At 37.8% G+C, this 23,976-nt stretch overlaps 1 protein-coding gene across 2 annotated transcripts in view; it reads left to right on the forward strand.

Moving 5' to 3' along the window:
* The first annotated feature begins 3,096 nt into the window (after positions 1-3,096).
* pde3b (phosphodiesterase 3B) overlaps positions 3,097-23,976 on the forward strand; it is a 48,843-nt gene continuing 27,963 nt past the window's right edge. For both annotated transcript variants that reach the window (XM_079663137.1, XM_079663138.1), the window contains exon 1: positions 3,097-4,132. In XM_079663137.1, coding sequence (XP_079519263.1) covers positions 3,245-4,132 — 888 coding nt within the window. In that variant the 5' untranslated portion in view covers positions 3,097-3,244. The remainder of the gene's footprint in view (positions 4,133-23,976) is intronic.

The raw sequence follows: 23,976 nt of genomic DNA on the forward strand, positions 1-23,976 counted from the left end.
TAATAATAATATCATTATTATTATTATGCAATACACTAAACAACGTTTTTGACCTCACTGCCCGTTCATATTCAAATCTGTGAATAGTGATAATTGCAGCAAATGTTATTGTAAAAAATAAAATATACTTTAAAAATCTTTGTACAGCTAGTAAAAACATCATTGATTTTTTGTTTTTCACAGTGAATTTCAACTTCCACTTAAAGTTTATTGGTTCAGTAGAATTACTTCAGATATGATTCCTGCATCACAAATACATTACATTATTTTGGGGGAACTAAATATAGCTACTTTAGTGTTTTAACAAATAGTATATAATGGAATATAATATAATGCAGCACCCTCCAGTGGAAGCTAAGCCTTATTGATACATTCAGTGGATAAAACAATTGGCGAGTAGGCTATCTTAGTATCTTCAGAGAATCTGTTAATGTATGTCAGTTGTGCAGACCACCAGCTACCTTAGACATTGTACACTATTGTATGGCTGCCAACACCACAACGTATTGCAATCATTCTTAACTGATTAACAACCACTACCATGGAAGTGTTTACATATATTAAAGTGGAAGCTTTCGTGATAAGAAAGGTTTATGGTTCAAGTCAAGAGCAAAGTACTTGTTGACACTGCAGAACTTTTTTTCAGCTATAGAACACATGCCCTTTATTTATGCTTGCTATAACAAATAGATTGTTTATTGTATTGTCATTTAATTAATTGTATTCTACTTTAAGGATCCTGTTCTCTGGGAATGGTTTCAATTGTAGTTCCTCTTCTACCATCATTCAAAAATAGTGTAAAGGAGGAAATATATAATAACTGACTGCCACTGCCACTTCCAGGGACCCTTTGAATAATTTAACATTAATGAAGAATTTCATAGAAAACTAACACATAAATAAAAAACAAACAATAAATAAATAAAATTGTGATAATGGTGAACAAAATCCAATCATTTAGGCCAACCTCATGTCTCCAAAGAGTAACATCTCTGTCATACTGGTTACATATCTAAAGAAGAGGCGAAATATACACATTAGTTAAGTTAAAGGTCAACATTGTTTACCCAGCTGACAAAACTGAACCAACAGTAAACACTGAATAACATTATTACTATTATAACACGTAATGTTTACTTTTCAGAGACACATCATGTCACACCTGTTTACTTAGTCTGTGTGGCACACATCTAGTAACACAGGCTAAGACATTTTATTTAAGATACTACATCCAAGCTAGCTTTTCAAGGTTCCAAGAAGGCCTTACATCTGTGTAAATCACAAAATGTGTGAGAAACCTAAAGTGACAGTCACAGCTTATTTTTTTCTCTTTTCTTATATTTTATTGTTTGGTTCATTATAAGATAAGATAAGATATACTTTATTAATCAAACATTGGGATTTATTTTTGTTTTATTTTCTTATTACACATAATTAGAAATAAAAAAGATTGGAAAGTAAAAAATTATACAATCCAGACATCTCCAAATAGAACTAAAAGATTGAAATATAAAAGTTGACAGTGAGGAAAAAAATATGTTAACTATCTGACAAATAAAAAACTATGGGCTGAATTACAGCTAACACAATATAAAAGTGGGATATTATTTACATTTTGGTTGCAAGAAGACATTCAATTAAACATAAATGTAAAATGTACTTTGAGAAGTTATAAGTCAGTTAACAAAAGAGAAACTAGAGCAGTGAGTTATTGGCAAGCCAGGTGAGTTGTTGTAAAATATATGAAAAATGTTTGTTGCTGCATGCATTGTAAGGAAATGTGCATTTAACTGCCTAGCTTTTACTTTGACTTATTCTCACAGCAGGTACACAGGTGTAAACTAATAACATTAGAGAGGTTTATCTAAATGCTGTCAACTTGTTAACGTTGATACGACTATTTAGGTTTAGATATTAGCCGTATATTTGAATTTGTACTTTTATGAACGTGTTTGTTCAAGTTGGCAGCTCTCATGGATCAATAGTAGTCTTTAATTCAGGCACTCCTGGGTCTATCATGTTACAATGTTGATGTTAGGATGTCAACAAGCTAATTTACTTATGGGGAAGCTTGTACTAGTTGGCAATGTTTCGTCAACTCAACCTTTGTCTGTGCATTTTTATCGCAAAAATACGTTAACAATTTGTTTAGATATGTTGCCACAACTCGGCATTTAAAGTCGGTTACACTGTTTTGCTGATCTATTAAATCGATAATCTTCATACCAGACTGAAGGCAGGCTATGCAAACGATCCCAGAGCACCATGATGCAGCGACACGCAATGGTGACACTTCTGATCAAAACAAATAATATTAACACAAAAAATAGGACTTTACTTAAAACTAAATAGACTATTTCCAGGCTTATGCAAAACATATGCGAATCAATGTAGTCACATTCAAAAGTGTGACAAACTCTGGAACTGTTGACTAAAGTCAATTGTCTATTTAAAATAGTCATATTCAAAGTGTCTACTATTAACATAGACAAATAAATACCTGAAACAAATACACTTACAATTTAGAAGGTTGTAAATATTAAAATAGAATAGAAAATAACTGTCTACTTATTTGCCAAAAAAAATAGCAGAACATTTTCTTCGGCTTGCATGTGCAAGATCTGCTATTATAATGTGTAAATTAAAACACAAAGCACTACATCCAGAAAGCATTAAAAAAAAACACAGTAGAAGGCAAGCTACATTTCAATGAACACCAGGTAAACTGATCAATCCATGTTAAAAACCTATATACAATGCTGACTCCAAAAAGTGACTGTCCTTGGCTATTAAAATGTTGTATAGGGCAACAGGGCTACATTATTTTATATAAATGTGGATTTTCTTTATGCAAAGGTGACTGTACATTTTCCATGAGGGCAGTATGGAAAACAAGTGTCAGTTTTGGTGCCATTTTCTCTTTTCGACGAAAACGTTTTAAAAGTGTGTTCATTAACTGCGGATCAGTGATTTGATTACATTACGGTAGGTTATAATAATGATGCAGCTCAGGATTGGTTCAGAGCTCCACATTTATGAAACACTGAGGTGTGTGGCCTCTAGGCGGCGACATGGAGCCCCTTTTCTGTAAAAACAACATCTCACCTTCTTTCTTTAGTCCAAGTGCTGGAGCACGTTTGAGTGACCATGGAGTGCATTTGCTGTCATGTAGTTCAGCGTTAACACGGCGTGAATATTAGAAGAGGGGGACTTTAGCGTGGATACGAGGAGGCACAGTCGAGCCATGTCTGCACGGGAGGAAGGAGAGCTTTTGCACAGTAAAACAAGGCACCACGACGGAGCTGGAAGTGTAAACAGCTCAGAGGGCTTCAGGAACGGCTATGTGAAGAGCTGCGTCACCCCTCTCAAACAGGACCATCACAGGGGATTTTTGTTTAACGTGTGCAGGTTTTCCAACGAAGACATTCTTAATTCAAAATTGTTAAAGATATCTGCCCTTTACGTCGGCGCGTTTGTATTCTTCGCAGTTTCTTTCCTCATTTCTAGGAGCTTGCAAAGTGACTCGCTGTGGGATTTGCGGACTTTTTTGTCGGGCTTCTCCCAGTCCATCAGTCCTTTATTCAGCATAGGATGTGCTTTTTTCTTTCTCACCTTTTACCTGAGGAGGAAGAAGAAGGAGAGCAGTAAATGTTGGCTCCTGTCACTACCAGCATCGTGTTACCTCGGGGATTTTTTTGTTTTGCGGTTTTTGCAATGGGGAGAGGACCAACACCAGATGCAAATGGTGGGCAGGTTGTTATTCGTGTTGGGATGTGTGGGTCTGCTCACACTGATTCCAACTCTGAAACTCAAACACAGTGTTCTTATCCTGGTTTTTGCCAGCGTTGTGTGGCTGGTTTCTTTCACAAGTTTGAGCGGTCTGCCAGCACTGCTCCGACCTCTCTTCGCCTGCTTTGCGGGGGTTTCGGGCTCCCTGTTGGGGCTCTGTTTTGACCGCTACTACCCGTCGAGGGAAGCACCGGGTGGGATTTCCACCGCGGAGGAAAAGGTCCCAGTGATCAGACCTAGGAGAAGGTCCAGTTGTGTTTCACTTGGGGAAACGTCGACCAGCTATTATGGCAGTTGTAAAATGCCTCGCAGACCTTCGCTTCCCTGCATATCCAGAGAACAGGTAGGTGCTCCCTGCAGGACCGTGTCTGTTGTTATTGTTCTAAAGTAGGCCCGCTGATCATCCACTGCTACCCCGAGTGCACATGTGCAGCAGAGGAGGAAAACACCCAGTCTTATTATGTCATGATAAAGCTCACAAAGCAAATCAAACTACTGACTGCTGAAGAAAAAGAACATTCCCTCTGAGAACTAAATCAGCTTAACACAGTTATTAGATGCAATAAGTACATTCCTGGTAGTTGAGCTTTTCTGGTAAAATATTTTAATAAGATTACATTTGGTCATTAGAAGTAGTATATTAGCTTTTGCATCATTTCTGTATTTCAACAAATTATGAAAAGGTGTGTTTTATAGCCTACACATACTTAAAATTAAGAATCAGTCTTCTATCAGAAATTCATATAATATAATAAAATATAATAACTTTATCTGCCAAGAATTAGAATACATCAGATACAATTAAACAACAATCGTAATATGGGGTAAAACCTGTGGGATGAAGGTGCTCAGATGTGCAGTTTAATTGCCTTAAACCCTTGAAATCAGCAATGTTTATCTACATTTTTTGGGGGGAATATATTAATTTGTGAAGTTAAGCCAATATACAAGATAATCAATGAAATGAGTGTCATGCTGTCACAATAACAACACAACTAGGAGCAAAGCAAGTGTTGTGGCCTGTAGTCCCACCTGACTAAAGCAGTCTACAAAACAAAATAATGGTGAGGCCTGGCAGGGATTATTCAGTGTCCACATTCAGCGGGTGTTTCTTCTTTTTGTTTGTTTGCTTGTATAAACAAGCCAGCACAAGCTGTACAAAACCAGTCTGTTTACATACAGTAACTTGCAAGGTTATCCTCCTTACTACTTTGCATTTGTTTTGTAAACCAACACCTATATCAAGTGATATCCATTCTAAATGAAAACTATCATGTTGCACATAATAAGTTGGGAAGGAAAGAGCTGATACAAGCTGCTGTCTTAATTTCTGTGTAGATACAGTAAAAGCAAACATTTCTGTCAATATTATTTTTAAAGTATATTTTAAAGCAAACATATAGTTCTTCAGTTGACTGAGCCAACAACACCTGCATTGCTTTTGAGTCCTCCCAGCTTTGCTATAAGAGAACTAAAAGAGACGATAAGAGAACTAAATTGTATCTCACGTGCGCCTCAGTTTTGCTTTTTCCAGCAGTTGTTTTCCCACTTCATTTTTTAGCCGATTAGCCGATTAGCAGTCACAAAGGCCTTAAAAGAGGATGAAACAATAAATAAATAGATAAACACCATACTCCATTTCACCTTTTGCTTTTTCCTGCAAAAATAAGATCCCAGCAAGCACTTCATTTTACCAAATAAACTATATGAACTAAGACAACATTGTATGGGGCTGGGCAAACATGCAATATAATAATTGATTATAAATATAACATATATATATATATATATATATATATATATATATATATATATAGAGAGAGATATTGCGATACATTGTTCAAATTGATGACAACAAGCATATCCTTCAACAGAAATTCTGATATGAAATATTTTTGAAAGAATCTCAGCGCTAGTTGTATATCAGAAACAATCCTAATAATGGAATTCCAATTCAAACTTAAATTAAATTACATATTTTTTAGTACTAAGTGTTGAGATATTCAGAAATGCGGTCACCAAAGCTTACAACTGAATGAAAAGTACTACACCTTATTTTTTTCCATTGGAGTGTAAAAAACAGGATTCTGTTTATTTAACTAAACAGACCATGTAAGCTAATTTGCCTTACCACATCTCCATCAAGCTGTTGACTTTATTTGACACTGTGTGAAATTGCACAAACGTAAACTGTTCAGTTGTATAGAAACTGTGGGAAAACAAAAACTTGGTAGTTAGTGAATGTGTTGAATTATCAGATGAATATCTCATAAGCGTCTTAATCAATATTGAGGAAAAATTGAAAAGATTATCCAGCCTCATGCCAAGACACCTTTATGTCAACGTGGTGAATGTTGGTGCGGATGTGTGTTTATATAATGGCTGTGATGCACCTTACTGTCAACCTGTCTAAGGTGTTCTTTCCTTTGCATGCTGGGATGGATCTTACTGGAATAGTATGATGGCTTACAATATTAGTGGTTAAACTCATCATGTAGAGAAGAGCAGTTGTTGATGTTCTCAAATCTTAAAAATAGTTATTCTCTGAAATGAAGATTTTTCTCAGTATTTATGACACGGTTCTGCGTCAGAGGCAGCGAAAAAGAGGCACAAAGGCAGACTGCAAAGGAGTCACTCAGGGTTCACTGGTGATGTCACACATGTTCTTCATCTTCACACGCATTTTGCACACCAGGCACCCCCCCTTTCCCCTGTTCAAGAGCTTCATTGTGTTTGTGGCTTTCAGTTGCAGAGAGTGGGTGCGTTTTTTTTGTTAATAGTCACAAGGTGTTATACACGGCAAGTTCATCATCAAAATATTTGTTTAAAGTTTTGACATCATAGATGAAAATAAGGATGTTTTGGTCCCGGATAACAGACAGTGTGAACTCATTCTTGAAACTTGCTTTTAAAATTATTTATACATAAATTGAAATCATTTTCAGAACATCTTCAGCCGTTTGATAATTACAATGTTAGACTTTGGCTATGTAATACTGTCAGGTACTGATTAGAATTGTATAGCAGCCAGGACACCCCAAACAAATATGCTGTCAACTGTTTAACCAACATCCTTTATTGATGTGGATTGTATATCATACTGCATGTAATAACAGCAACAGTACTTTTGTTTCATGCAGTATAACTGACAGATTTCTCGCTGATGAAAAGAAAATACAAAATTGTCAGGGATTTTAAAACCTAATCAATTCTGGGAGCTCTGGGGAATATCCTCTTTAAAATATATATATACATATAGTCAAGGTTTTAATGCACTGGAATTGAATTAATAAGTTGTTAATTGCAATAATGTGCACTGTGTAGACAAAGCGAAAAAATAAAACACAGTGTATGGATCAACATCTCTGCTATGTTTCAAAGGCTGTTGCTATTGTTTTAGTTAATGGTACACTTTGGATTTATTTTGCTACTACTGGTGTTAAAGAGCAATAGTTCTGTGAGCAGGTTATTGTAGTGTTTCTTTATGCTATAGTAACATGCAAATGGGGCTGTAGAGACGTGCCACAATATTTATCTATTAGACTAAAATTGCAAATGTAACTCTTGTTTACCTTTTCTTTTCATTTCTTTACAATGTTATTTAGGGTTATGGATTCCCCTGGATTCACACATTCAGGCAGCAATGCCAATAATTAACGACAAAATCAATGTTCTTCCTAAACCAAATGACAGAAAAACATATAGATATGGAATAGGCATGCCCTGGTACTGACAAGCATGTGTTTAAATCGTCATCATTTTCAGCCCATCCCAACTTCTATAGCCAGTATGTTTCAGCTGACTTTTTTCTTTCTGATGACCTATATATCGCCACAAGCGCATGAATGGTAAATGGTAAATGGAATGTACTTATATAGCGCTTTATCCAGTCTTTAAGACCCCTCAAAGCACTTTACATGCTACATGTCATTCCCCCATTCACACCCATTCACACAGAGCAGTGTACCTTACTCTAGGACCTAACATTCACACACATTTACACACCGTTGGCCATGCCATCGGGAGCAACTCAGGGTTAAGTATCTTTCCCAAGGATACATCGACATGTTGACTGCACGGGCTGGGATCGAACCCACAACCTTCTGGTTGAAAGACGACGCAGCCCCAGTCGCCCTATGAAGCGCTACATTTTAAAACTGAATTTACAAAGGAGTGTTATATGTAACATCTTTACAGTTTTAGTGATCACCATATTCAAATTCAATGGTCTGATTGCACAACGTTCATACTTCATAGTTTCATCACATTGATGTCAGTTTGTATATTCTTCTTTAAAACATTTTTAACATCAATGAGGACTGTATGTATGTATGACATACTTGATTGTTTCACCTTTTTTTTTTACTATTCAACGAACAACCTGACAAGAAGGCAAGAACCAAACAATAATGAGAACAGGTGCTTATGATTTGCACACATCATGTCATTTTATGTCCACATTATAAGTCATAACATTGCTCTATTTTGTATTCTATGCAGTGTTGTGTTAGAGTTCGTGACTGTCTGTAGCTGAGAAACATCTTTCGTTCAAGGTGCCATCCTCAAATGTATCTGACTGATTTGAAAGGAACACCCTTCATGATTGCTGCCATCTGAGCCTTTACTATTATACACACTGCATTTAAAAAGTGTTTAGACTGCTCATAGAAATCATGAAAGAGGACGAACATTTCTGAATCTGTGAAGGTGCAAACATGATTTACACATTTTTAAGCCAAACATTCAGTGCACTATAACACATTCTATACAGTGTTGAAGATGTTTTGTCTCAATTATGCTATTCCAGCTGAAATGAATGTTCATTTTTGCTCTGATAATTTCAAATCTCAGTTGTGTGTTTTGCCACAGTAACTCAAAACCTCTTGCTCAACCAAAGCTTTATGGATTGACTGCAAATGCCAGGGGTTTGCACTAAATCCTAGATTTATTGCATTAACAGTGCCCTTCTATTGTGCTAAATTCTTCTTCAATAGGAGACCTAAATACGTCTGTTAATCATGTAATTGTTTCTTGCACACAAGTCACTCATTGTCGAACATATTTGTTCTAATCGAATTGTTCCTTAGAATTATTATATCCGAAACAAGGAGTCACTCGACTCATACAACATGAATTACCAGTTTTTCTGGAACACAATTAAATCATGTTGTATCTCTGATTTCCGGTATCATTTTTGAGTTGAAGTAGATAAAGTGGCAAAAGTATTTCTTATGTAGGATTATTGTATTTGGGCTTTTAGTGGCAGACATCTAAAAGCTTTACTTCAATGGTAAGACCTAGAGGCATTGCTGGTGGTGCAATTCAGGGAGAAGGCCCTCTTTTTGTGTGGTTACCACTCCACAGGGGCAGGCAGGGGTAAATAATACACTTAACTAACCCCCCATCCAGACAAGAAGAGAGAAGCAGGCTACAGAGAGAAAGGTTGGAAGGGAGAGCAGTGAAAACGCAGAGCAGCTCTCAGCTGTCACGTTCGCTTGCTGTAAAGCCATGTGGAATGATATAACATTGACGTCACAACCCAGTGACGTACCACAGGGTGATTGCAAAGAAGAAAAAAATGCCAAGTCTTATTAATCGCGCTGTAGAATATAGTGTCTGCCTCCAGCACTGATGTGAAAGGGAGAAATTGTCCGTCTTCAGACGAGGTGCAATAGAAAGAGTCTTTGGGAGAAAAATGTTGCAACGGAAAAACCACTCAGTTTATTCATCCAGAAATCATACAGAGCTATCAGCTTTTTAAGAATTAAAAAAAAATCTATTCCTTGTTTTATACATTCAAATGTGTTTCAACAGAAGTGTTAAGGCTGACACTGTCTGCACACAGTGGTGTAAGTGTATGTTGTTAAATAATTGAACACATCTTCCTAAGTAATAAGTGTTAAATCCAAGAGCAGAATTTTGTTTTAAAATCAAAAGATACATGTTTGGTTTATTATGTAATTGCAGATTTGTGATTTAGAAAAATTGTGGTTATTTTTTTCTTAATGGGCAAATAATATAAACATGTATATTGTACGAGTGCTATTTTTCTAACAGTACCCAATATACTATTTTTACAGTTTGCATCCTCAGCCTCTTTATTTGTATTGTCTGTGGAGAAAGTGCATTTATTGAAACTGTCTGCTGTTACCAAAACCAAACCGTGTCTGGCCATTGTGTGTTTGATTCAGGATGAGTTTTATATGCTGAGAAAAACATTTAGTTTTATTTTACAGTTAAAACTCCACATGCTGATTATGGCATGTAAATAAATCCATCTTGCTTTAAACAATTAACTGAACAGAGGATAATTAAATTAAACCTTGTTGGGCATGCTGGGCCACCCTCGGCCTCTTACATGCTCAGAATGCGTCATAAACACTTAAGAGAACACCACAATTGAATTGTGCATTGTAGCTCATATTCTTTTTGCACTTTCTTTTTTTAAATAAGTAAAATTGCTTTAATTTAAAACAATTTGTTTTTATAAACTTCCAATCTTTGTATTTACAGAGAGAAGTTGCATCACCTTTAAATAACAGCCAATAAGATTTTACCTGCTGTTAAAAGTGTGTTTTTTATTTTATTAAAAGGAAATGTTATATTTTCAATGTAGTGAATAATTTCTCTCGGTCCATTTGAAAGTAAAACAGCTTGAAAGAATTAAGCCTTATGTGGCATACGCAGTTTAATTTATAATACAGGTGTTATATAATATGAAAATATGGCCATCTTTAGTGAAAGTGTTAATCTGTCTTTGAGCTGATTATTATAATATAACTCTATTTGATGAAATATGAAGCTGATCTATTCAGCTGAAGGAGAGTGACGTGCAAAGTCAACGTCCATGTTCAGGACCTTGTGTAACAGTTGCGATATAAAGACCAAATGTCCTAATTCATTGCTTAGCAACTCTTCATCGCTGCCACAGGTAGCTTTCATAGTGGCTCAACATTTAAGAATGCCACATCTAGAGCTGAATCAGCTGACAATATAACGGGTCTTTAAGAGGTGTCTTAAATGTAAATAATTGTATTATTTTTTTTGGATTCTACCGATTTAAATGAGTGTTTTGGTCATTGGATCCAGATGCACTGCTGTGACAGACACTATTCATTATTTTCTCATCCTACTTTCTTTAATGTCATAACTAGTTTGCATATCTGCTTTTAATGTTTAATGGGCGGCAGCAGCAGGAGCGGTAGAAAGGGTTAAGCCGAGCGAGGTACTGTGTGTTTGGCTGACTGCAGAGTGAAACAGGATGCAGCGGCTGCATTGTCAGCCTGCTGGTGTGAGTGCAAACAGATGAGGAAATGCTGGAGCGGGTACTCCAAAACTCGGGTTACCCTGGAAACGGTTTGCGTCATGATCACCAGCAATTAGCTTGCAGCTCTTTAGTTTTCATGTTAGGTCTACCAGAGCTTAGCCTAATGGCTCTGGTGTCTTTAACAGTCACTATCAAAAGAGAGCTCACTAAATATTCATTGACTGTCTTATTACATTTCTTTCTTCAACATTATTATGATTATTATTTGACGAATCTATGATTTGTTTTGTGTTTAAATGAGCCTTGATGTGATGTCCTGACCTCGGCTATCTGCTTGTACTATTGTCTGAACAAAGCTTAGCCGTGGCTGAGTTTGTGTATTGTTCAGGCCCAAAATGTTAGGATGGGGAGGGGGATGCCAGGCCACATACGTCAACTAAGATTAGGCTAATTAAACCTTTTTTTCCTGCAACAATTGTATCAGCATGCCATACTTTTCTTCTTTCCATTACATTAAAAACACCACCTTTATTACACCACAAGGTTTTCCCAACAATGCAAACATTTCAGGTGACTGAGCTTTTCAGATCAGGATGAGGTTGTTGAACCTTGCATGTGTTGACTGTTTGCTCAGCCCAGAGACGGGGTGAGAGCGAGAGAGATCTTGGGTAGGTTTGGTCGAGGGTTGGTAATAGTATGGTTATTAGACTCTATGACATATGGTGTGAGCCCATGCGTACATTGTTGCCGTGGGAATTTAAGCATGAGGTGAGGGATGTAGTAAATTCAAGTTTTATTTTGGTGAGTACATACCATAGGTTTTAATGACTGTTTATAGTCTCCAGTCAACTTTATTGATATAACATCATCATTTCCATTAATATTCTTAAAGCTTTATGTGATCATGTGAAGGCATCGTCTGACAAGATTGATTCTAGCTTTTTGTGGAAAATGACATTTTTTTACAATTTTAATTATTTTCCTTTATTGCATTAATTCTCATCCAAACACGGCAGCCTCACCAAAATTGTACTCACTTTCTTTCTCTACTTGTCCTCTCTCTATTCTCTGTCTCTCTTTCTCTCTGAATTTCTTTCTGTCTTTCTCTGTGCGCCTCTTTTGAAAACGGTGTCAGCACTGCTGCTTTTACACCAAAAGGCTGTTGCTAAGTGACGGTTGACGTCAGCCGCAGCTACAGAGGAGGGCTTGTGTGTGTTTAGCAGCTGAGGGCAGATCCCACTGAAAAGGGCAAAACTGAGAAGCACTATTAGTCACTGCAATGAAAACCCTAACTTCAATCAACAGGATCACCATTTCCAATAACTGTACACAATTTATTCTGAGTGACTTATGGTAAAAGTAAATCTTTCAAAGTGGAATGGTGAGGTTTAAACAAAAAAATTGTTCCCGGCCAATCCCCACCCCCTTTTCTTCACTTTTTCTTTAGTCTGTTGCTGTCTCCTTTTCTTTCTCACTTTAACCCCCGACCACCCCTCCCCCAGCACACAAGCACACACACAAGCTCAAATGCCAGACCCCCCCCCCTTTCCCCTCACATAGTGTAAGTGAGATTTTGTAGATAGATTTTGTGTCTGACGAAAGTCTCTGACTCGGAGCTTCAGTGTGTGATATCTCCCCCATCCGGCCGAAGTTGCTTTCGATCTGCACGCCATTGTTCGGTGTAATCAATTCCTGGGGACCTGTCTCATTCTCCCCCCCTCCCACCCTCTGTCTCTCTTTCTGTCCGGTGACAGCACACGAAATTTGACCCTTTTGAGTTGACCAAACAAAAAGCTTATCTACATTTTAGGTTAAAATAATAGTTCATTTCCTCCGATCACAATTTGTGAATTGAGGCATTGTATTATTAAGTTATCAATATTAGTATTTATTTATTATTCATTTTGCAAGTGTTAGTATTTATTTTACCAACGACACAGTATCTTTGTTTATCATGTGAGAAAAGTTAGAGCTATGACGCAGTAGTTTACCAGTCTGTATCCAGTAGAAGACGGTCATGTCCGCTGCGTCTGTGCTCTGAAGACTATGATGTAAGTTATTAGGGCTGCTGCTGCTGCTGGAGATAATCTTTGGGCAGAGATAGGTGTGTTTGCAGCGGTCATATGGAGCTCACTGATGGCAGAGTGAGGGACCGAGGGCACAGGGTTTTAATCGCACGGCCCCTCTGCAGCAAATGCACACGGTGCTGCTCAGATACAGTCAAACTGTTATTGCTCCCTGGGATGTCCTGGACATGATGTGCACATAAGACATTTACAATAAGATATTCAGGGAGCAAGGCCTGATGGGCAATAGGGTAGTGGCCAAAGAGACTTTCCTTCAAACAGAAATCCAGTTCGCACAAGTGTTGTTTATCACAAATCCCCCTTAGCTTTATGGGCACTACTGGTGCTGTGGAGTGAAGCGAGCCAATCATTCTTTTCTATATTCAATAAATAGACACTGTACACTTTGAAACCTTTCAAAAGTAATTTTTTACTTATTCTGATACATTCCGCACTGCATTGGACTGCCTGCAGCAGTCTGGCCCTCCTTTGTCTCCCCCCCCCCCCCCCCCCCCCCCCCCTTTGTCAAAGGATCAACTGGTCTAACAGTGGACCTGATGCCACATATCAACAGCAGGCTCCCTGGCATGGCAACAACACAGGGCATTAGGCGCCGGGTGCTCAGCTGCAGGCAGAAGGAGTTGGCTGGGGGCAGGCATGGATTAAAGATGCAGTATTTGCGTCATAAGGTGAACTCTACCGGCCATAGTGATCATAGAGAGAGAGTTTTGTGTTACTGTTAAGTGATCGAAAGCACACACACACACATCAGATGGGTTGTCTGTACAAGTCGCCAAAACAGACTTAAAACACATTAGGACAACAAACAATGCAAAATTAATTTGATCTTTTCTGAGTAAATCTAGTTTCTTGAACACACTGCTCCTGTAACAAAAATAATTTCCCAAATTGGGATTAATAAAGTATCTTTCTATCGATTTTAACATTTTTCTTTCTACTTTTATGTCTGTTTCAATTAACAAGCGTGTCCTTTACATGTACTAAATGCTAGTTGAATCGTCATTATTGTGCCAAAGATGTAGGTAATATAAACTTTTTCTTCACTATTCTCTCCCAACATATTACAAGGTTGTATGCAAATACTTTTTTTTAAGGAAAAAGTATTATAACAGAAAAACTGAAAATGTGTCCTAAAACAAGACATAACACAAATATCTTGTAGTCAAAATACATTTTTCTTACGATCAACTTAGTGATCTGAAATAATATGAATTAATGTGACTAATATATAAATACTTATCACCTTTAAATCTTTGTTAAAGCTAAATAAACGAACTGTGAACCATATCTAAGGCCTGGTATATCTTAGAGGTAGTCTGTGCTACAGTGAAGATCATTTATCATGTTTTGGACACATTAATAGGCAATCCATGCCGTTATAGTGAAGTTAACTGTTTGCATGTCATGGAGCAACAGAGCAGTGAGAAACAAACTAAAGGTCACATTCAGGAGGACATTCTACTCTCCAAAACAAACTGCAGCAAGAAGTTAAGTCGATATTATGTATCATTATAATCTAGCTCACTGATTTGTCCATCCAGTATTCAGTGCTCCAGATACCTCATGAGAATAATTGACAGTGATTTAAATACTTGCATCATTTACATTTCTGCAAAAAATTAATCTGTCTTTTGGCTGTTCTATCATTATATGTAATAAGTTAAATACACAATTGATAAAACGATTGCCAAGTGTCTTAAGGATGTTACTCGAATCTAAACAAATGTACATTTTCTAGTTTCCTATTAAATCAAATCAAGTTTTATTTATATAGCACATTTTTAAATGATTTTTGGTCGAGCCAAAGTGCTACACATATAATAAAAATAGCCTACAGTAAAGACACTTTACAGCAAATACAACAGCACAGATTGTTCAGAATATCAGTATGAGAAAACGACACCCTCTGTCCTTAGACTCTCACATCGTACAAGAAAACACTACATTACTCACTATATTGCACTACTAATGGTATTCTCACATTTAAAGTGAGCCCCTTTCCCCCCTAGGATCTCTCTTTTTTTATTTGTTGGTGTTGCAACAACATCCCAATACCTGGAAATGTAAATTCTGTCCGAAAAAAAGATTGCTTACTACACAAATCTTGGTAAACGTGGTACATGTAGGCCTTACCTTTGCTCTCCTTAACCCTGTTTAGTAAACCTACCTCAGGGTTTGTTTGTGTGACTCATCTGACAGTCAGCCAGTGTTCCAGTATTTATACCATGTGGCATCTGTCTCAGGTGATGTAGGCAGAGCCTGCCGAGCTCTGAGTTTATACATACAGATGTAAAATGCTGATCTCTGGTGGTTCCAGCATTATTTTCTGACCCGCACTCTGTCAGCCTGCTGACTCGGCTCGTTCTGAAGATGGGACATTAAGGGGAGAGGCGCTGATGCCCCGTCCCTCAGCCTGTTTTACGGTAAACTGCATGATGCATTTAAAAAGGAGTGTAGATGTGGCACTTAAAGGTCACCTATTCTGCAAAATCCACTTTTTCATGTCTTTTATACATAAACATGTGTCACCTCTGTAAAGGGATTCTGAAAGTTTCAGGGAAAAAAAAGAAGAAGTTTTTTCTTTTCAGCCTCCGTTTTGTTCACACCGCCCAGAGCCCGACTGGTACTGCCGCTGCTGCGTCATGACGTCACAGTTTACGTTGCTGATTTTCACCCCAACGGCGTTACGGCGCTCACTACAACAACAACAATGGGGGACTGCGTCGGGTCGATGATCGTGTTGCTTTTAATCATACGGAGTCAGATTAAATTAAATAACGACTTCTCCAACCTTATACTTTTCTCCAGAGTGTTGTGGTTCATTGTTTATTAATGTGTTTCAGCGGCATGTACCGACCGCAACTGCAGTGCCGTTCTTCCATGGGAGTTTATTCTCCCGTTAGCTCCGGGTTAGCTCACACGGCAGCGGCCGCTGTAAAGTATTCACACAAGCAGCTGATACATATCCCCAATTCCCCTTAAGTGAATGTGTGTCAGTCTGAATTGACGCTGTTTGGCATCACAACGCTGTTATTAAAGTTTCTCTGGTATAAAATGGGTGATGTTAGCATAGCAACCAAAGCTAAACTACTACTTGTTGTTGCTATCCTATTGTGGCATAAGCCGTTTTCTACGGGCACATTTTACCAGCGTATTTTTCATTATGATTCTACTTGTGATAGTCGGACACGACAACCTGTGCAGACCATGTATTGATTCCATCCAATAGCTGCTATAATACAAAACAAAACGTCTGCCTGCTCTCCACAATGATCAATAACAGCGAACGGATGGTCAAAGTAAGGTACAAATAAAAAGGATCACACTAAGCCTGGTTAGTGTTGCCTGACTTTATAAAGTGTGCTTTCTTTTTTAGAAGTGTGGTTGCGTTCTAGTCACTTTGCTCAGCACTACTGCTTGTTACAACTTTTATTTGCCGTACTCGCCTTTAACTGTTAGCTCAGGTTAATCTTGCCCCCCTCCGACGTAAGCGTGACGTATGCGGTTCTTGCTTCTAGCCCAACAATATTTTGGTGCTAGAAACGAACCGGATTCCGGAGCTTAGAGGCGGCTCCGCTGCAGTGTGAACAGGAAAAACGGTGCTTTTCAGGCTCTAGCTCCGAACCGGCCCTGGAACCGCGTTGGTGTGAAAGCCCCAAGAGGGGCGTTGGGAGTGTCAGCTTATTTTCATATAACAGACAGAGAATCAGCACTTTTGAAACAGGGCTGAAACAGAGGGGTTTATGGGATGCTACAATGCATGATCTGTTTGTACTTCGAGCCAAACATTTTAGAAACATGTTTTGTATATAACTGAGAACTATAATATATTGATGAAAAACAATATAATAGGGGACCTTTTAAAAAGAGTAACATATTAATCAAATTGATTACAATATTTATTTTACAGTCATTTAGGATGCATACATGTCATCTGTTTAACGGACAGTGCTTGCTTAGGAATGACTGTTTGTTGATTTCTTCAATAGGATCAGATAAATATCTACAACATAATTAGATATTCTGTGTTCAGTTGTTGAAACTGGAATCATGTGACTGTCGCATCCTGTGATGAAGGTCACCCAAAAATAGCCTCCCTGGAATGCTTTTGTGCTAAATGACAAAAATATCTGTTATTCTCAAAATTGTTGATGCAATCATTTTTAAAAGCGAGAAGAAAAGTATGTGTTGATATAGAGAATGTGAACAGATTTACAGGATCATTTTATAAAATGTACTGGAAAAATGTTAGTGTCAAAAAATACACAGTATCTTATCTCAACTATGTTTTTTACGTCTCAAAACAATGTTACTTAAATAGTTTTATACTTTGCAATACTTGTTGTGCCTTCTCAGTAACCAGCTTTACACCTTGCATTGTGTTTTGGGTGATTTAAGGGGACCTATCATGCAAAATGCACTTTGTGATGTCTTTTATACATATGTGTCCACAGTGCGTCAGGGAACTCACGCAGCGTCAGAAAATAAAACACATGTGTTTAAAAAGCAGGAAATATAAAAAGAACTCACCTTGTGATAAACCTGCAAGAGAAAAAGCATTTGAGCTCCATACTGTTTCAGAAATAATCCTGGTGGACGTGGTTTAAACAGGATGGCGTTTTATCGCAGCAGAATTTAACTTAACTTAATTTAATTCTGATCAGGCATTAGCTCCGCCTCTTCTTCTTTCTTTTTTTCAAGCTAAGGACCCAAGATCCGCGTTTCTCTAACAGGGCTTCAAAAGAGGGGTATGAGCAGTATGAGGGATGGCTACAATGGGTGAACTGTTTGGTATTTTGAAAAAAAAACTTCACAGACATGTTTTGTATAGATATGGCCCTACAAAATATGTTTCAAATATAGCATGATAGGTCCACTTTAGTTTGAGTGTAGAAGTTCCTTCCTTTTATTTCAACTGATCTTCTCCACTTGCTAAAATGTGCATCCTCACTTTTTAAGTCCCTCTATTTCCAAACACCAGAGACTCAAAAATCTGCACCACGCCTGTACCATGCCAGGGTTGGTTTTTCTCACAATACATCAATTTATTACTTTTGTGACATTGCAACAATAGACATGTTCAGCCTCAGCAACTGTAGTTTTTATTCCCTGGTGTGTTATAATGTCAGCATGAGGTTGCTGTTTGCCCACACATTGTAGTAGGAAGTGTCAATTTGTTCATTATCTATCCATACCAAGGGAAGCAGACGGTTGCACACTTGTTGGTTGATTTGCCTCACACTGAAGATGGGTGTGAATATAATGATGGAACAGGTGTAAATTGTTTCACATTGTATCATTTTGAAATATCCAGAATGTGTAACATATATTCTGAAGAATTTAATTTGATAATAGATAGACCATAGATAATAGACGCTCAGACCCTTAAAGCTTAATTCTTGGACTCCTTACCACTAGAAAGCAGAAGTAATTAAGACTAGCCTACAGACACCCAGCTTTGACATATTATGGCCCGATAATGGTGAATGTGTTAGCATACAGTGGTCTACACAGTCAGAAGACATAGAGCAACAATATTATCTCATCTCATTTAAGTCAAAATGTACCTTTCTTTTTATCTCTGATTTGGTCTCCAACAACACAATATTTAAGTCCTAATTACGTTTCATCAACAGCTAGTCGTCAACTCTGTTTGTCTGCTGTTAAGCATGTAGCATCGTTGGTACGAGTCATATCTTTTTAGCTGAAAATTGATCCTGTCACTTAAGCATATGCTACAAACGTCTTAAAAAACAAAATGTTGAGAAAAAGGGGCTGGAAAGCTGCAGAACTTAGTAGAAGTGTTCCCTGGGCTTGTGTGTGGTGTGTGTCTGTTGATTTAAATATATCTAGTTTATGATCAAAGCTACATTTTTGTAGATTATTGCACCTTTTAAAACGTAATATCACGAGAGAAAGAAGCATTGCGGATGTGAGACATTTGAAAAAGCCGCATATACAGTATGTGGCTGACCTTTACCTCTGTGATCCAACCCAGGCCTTCACACCACCAACAGGAGGGAAAGGACAGGCTGCAACTTGCCCTGCGTTGCTATGGAGCACACAAACAAACTCTCACTATAAATGTGCTTCCAAGAGTGTATTGAATTTGGTTAAACTAGCCTCATGCTATATTACCATAAGTCATTTTAGTGTGCTCTCAAATAACTTTAAAAACAAGTACACTGACAGACGTTGAGGCGCTACTGAGTGTTCCATATTGATTTTGACCTTTTTAACTTTACAAGTGTACAACTTAAAGCTCCTTAAGCTGTTTCTTTATAATTCAACTCCCTGTCATCTCAGCTTTAACATAAGCGTTGTGGAAATGTAATACGTAAGGTAGAAATATAAAAAAGCTGCCTACAGCCAGCGTTGTTCACTTTGCTTGTAAATGATTGACCTAACACACACTTTCTGTTGTGGTGTCTCTTCTCACTGTTCTTTGTGTCTGTCTCACTCCCTCTACTTCCCTGTTAACTCCTCCTACTGCTGCTCGGCTCTGATGGATGGCGTTTGTGTTCACATGCTTGTTATTGGCCAGAGCTCCAGGGCTCAGGCGTTAGGTTGTGTTTATGAGAGGAGCCTGCACTGATTCCATGATAAAACCAGATGTTCCCTTACAAGGCTTCGAGCCTCCCTCATCTAGCTCTCATGTCCATATCAGGTATAACCTTCCTGTTGTACTCGGGCCTCCCAGCCTCCAAACTATAGCCTGGTCTTGGGCTCCACAGTGGTCAAAAAAGGTTAAATGTGAAGGACATACATAACGTGTTTGCACTACAAAGAACCAAGTAAGAATATGCTGAGAGTATAGAGTATTGGTTTTTCAATTAAAATACCTTTTTTTGGAATAATGAAATTACGAAAGCCAAAATATGCAAAAATATTCTAGGCATGAAAACCTGAGCAATGACAGTACGGATCGTGTTTTAAAAATAGAGTGTGAAGCTTGTTTGATTGATATATGACTTTACCAATCAATCAATTTTCAAAAGTGCTGCCCATTAATCTCTTTGTCCTTTATTTGCTTTAGCACAAATATAGTCTTTCACCATGTCCTAACTCTTTCTACATGTATTTCAATAAGGCACAGTCCAAAACCAAGGTCTGGTGCCCTGACCAGTTAACAAACTAAAGATTTTAAAGAATGAGAACATAAAGTGAAACGTTATTCAATTACTGTTATCAGATCTAACCCTTTCAACATACTGAAGGTCTGTCTTATGGCAACACTCCAGACAGGAGGTTTTCATATACACATCAATAATTTTACAACTCTGGAGAGTTATCTCAGTGGAGTTGTTTAGTCTCAGTTTTGATAATTGTGACGTACACGCTAGAACTATGCTGTTCACATTACAAATAAATCTACCTGGAATGTGCACTTGCACACACTTGATTTGCCAATTTACTGTGTTGATGTAGGCTGTTATATTGCATTGTTGTTAAAGTAAGGCCAGGTTCAATGTTTTCACTGGACTATACTGTGTGCAGGATGTCTTGAACAGTGAAGCCGTCTGGTCCGGGGCTGGGCAAAGTTTCAACACAAAACATTTGGCACTAAGATCACCTTTGTTGTCTGGCATATCTTAAAAACATAAGTTCAAACAGCTTGTTCGAAACAAAACCTTGAACTGATATTGGTGGAGGGACATACAGGTGTATGAAAAGGGAAACAAAACAGACAGGTGGTGTTGTTTTTTTTAAAGTCTTATAAAGCCCTCAACAGGCCTTGATTGTCGTATATGGGACAAATTAATTAAAGAATTGAGCAGCAACTTGCACATTGGTATCCTGTACTATTTGAAATATATAATATGTGTTGGTTAAGAGTCAAATGCAAATGAGCATGTTACAAATACTGTCCAAATGTACAAAGACCAAGGCTAATGGCTACATTCAATTATAGTTCAATTAGAAGCGTCTTCATAGGGTTGGTTTGTAAGTGAAACGCAATTATAAGATGTGTCACGACTTTACAGCTATTACATTTACATTTTTAGGAAATCATACACACTTTGTTTCTTTTATTTCGTGAGTTGTTGGCGCAATATCTCTTTAGCTTGACAATACTCTATTAAAAATTATATTTGAACACAATTTTGCTTCCTTCAATTTGAATGAAGCACATTTGATAACACTACATTACATAACATTTGTATTAATTGTGCAGCCCAGATAATTGCAATCAGCTGCATAACTTTATGGCAGTGTTTATGCTGTAATATCATTAGCACACTATCTTTTGTGAATCAGACCTTGAGACGGGGCCGATAGCGGATGAAAGAAATGCGCAATTCATGATGCTATCAAGGGCTGCCATTGATTAGTTGGGTATTCACCCCTTTCTGCGTCACAAGGTCAATGGTCCTTTTTAAAACTACTTGTGAACACTGGGTGAACCTGAGATATTAATATGAACTTGCAGATTAGCAGATCAATGTCAGCAGAAAGGACTTTGAGAAGTTCTATTCCGAGTATTTACACGTGGGCTCTCTGCCACCACTCTCCAAAGGTCATACATGCGTATATTCTTGCCAATCTTTTGTGATAGCAATGAATTGCTGTGTTCCATGTCAACATACAATTTAAGCCAGATAGAATGTATCCTGCCTTCATAGCCTGCACAACAGACTGCCTGAAGCTATTTATAGGGGAATGATTTACTAAGTGTTTTCCAGTAAATGAGGGGCCAAAGTCATGAATGGATTAAATCCCTTAATCTTCAATATGTTATGTAGAGTAATATTTTCCTCCCAAGAGTTCCCATTTGACTTAATTTGAGGCCAGTCTGTTGGAAATCACTTGAATTAAACAAGTGTAATTTATTGCTTGAACCACTTTTTACTAAATAAACGTTTTAATGAAAAAATCATATTTAAATGTTTGTGTTCTTTGTAGATTGTATTTTATGTTTAATATGAGCAGCTGAGACCTAACACAGATGTATTTTTTAACCAACAGATGAACTGTGAATATAAGCGACACAGTTTTAACTCTGTCCAAACAAATCCTTTTTAACCTGTCCTTGACCCAGTTAAGCATTATTTGAAAAATGTTTAGTAATTTCTGATTTACTAGAAAGCACAGAGGGGAATTGGATAATAACGAGCTGCATGTTGTTAGTCAGATAGTTAATCTTTTATTCTTTTTATTGTTCACATTTCATGAAGGTTTGCAGGTTATAAATTGGTAGCTGCTTACTGAGTTTTGGTGGAGGGTAGAATCAAGAAGTTACTGGCTGTTTGAAACATACCATTGTGGGAAAAGTTGATCGTTCAAATAATCCCTCAGATTGTGCATTGGCATTGACTCACACAGACAAGTGTGCTGACGGTTTAACATTGTGTCTTTTGTTAAGATACAAATTTGTCACAATTAAACTCCTAGTAATTTGCTTTACATGTTCAGTTCTCCTCAATCACAAGAGTGTATTAACAGACTAGACTTTTTGCGGTCTTTTTGATGAGATCTGGGTTGATCCTATTTCTGTTGGTGCAAAGAGATGCAAATATTAGTTCTCGGTCAAACAAAAATATCTGTGTCTATGCCAGGGGTTTTCAAAGTGTGGGAAGGTGAGCCTCCCATCAGAGAACAGAAGAACAGCTGCGCCCCCCTCCCAATTATTATTATTATTATTATTATAATTGTTGTTGTTGCTATAATGCAGGGGTATTCAATTTGAAAGAGGTCCAGTAAGAGAAAATGTAATTAAATGCTCTGTTTTCGCTGTCTACCTTTCTCTTTTTTGAGCTCGCCATTTCAAATGACTCCGACTGTTTCTCTCCTCTTGTCTCGTCTCTTTGCGTGTTTGAATCTATCGTGCTGACTCACTGACTGCACCGATTTGATTGGCTGAGTAGCGTCACCTCCTTAAAACATTAAACAATAACTTTTTAAAACCTTTTTATCTTTATGTTTTAAACATATTTTTTTAACATTTTTAACATTTTCAACATCGTGGATAAATCCTTATATGCTCCCGGCAACACACTGAACGTCAACTTTGCCTCCTTATTACACTCACCCCTACTTTAGTGGGAACAATGAGTCTGCGTCTTTGATGCGCACAGGCGGATGATGCGGGGATGCAATGTAGACAGGAATAAACACGTTTATCCGGTCAAAGATATCGGACTGATAGGCCAACATTGCAAACCAGTTCATGTCCTCCCTGTGCTTGAACAGTGGGGAGTTGATTTCGGCGAGTAAGAGGAGAACTTCCAGTCGCAAATCACACAAGCGAGTGAGGACCTTGCCCCGGGACAGCCACCGGACCTCGGAGTGCAGCAGCAGCTGGCGGAAGTGAGTGCCCATCTCATTGCAGAGGATGGAGAAGAGACGGGCATTCATGGCGCATAAAGTTAGCTGAAGTTAACTAGCTAGATTTCACTGTTTCTCGTAATTTTTTTCTCCCGCTGCGCCTCCCCTGAAGCTCTCTGGCGCCCCCCCGGGGAGGCGCGCCTCACACTTTGAAAACCGCTGGTCTATGCGATATGGTCTGAACTTCCTAAAGTGTCGTTTTCTTTTCTGAGCGATGAATCAATTGTATACCTAAATTCATAATATTATAATAAAAGTACACTCATTTGTATTATGTGTGCTGTACTGACAGACATGAAGGTCAGTCTGGGATGGGCTCAAGAATCATTTTAGCCAATATCTGCCTGGATAACCAGCTCACATCTCATAACGTCATAAACTTTTGTTCTGGCAGGGTTTGTTTCCTTTTTACAATGCTTTCCTTTTAAAGATTACAAAACAAGGTGCTGACAATCTTCTTGCTCAATCTTGTCGCTTGTTCCATGCGATGATCTTTTAAAGCATTTT

Source organism: Notothenia rossii (genome assembly GCF_949606895.1).
Source record: "Notothenia rossii genome assembly, chromosome: 2".
NCBI lineage: Eukaryota > Metazoa > Chordata > Actinopteri > Perciformes > Nototheniidae > Notothenia > Notothenia rossii.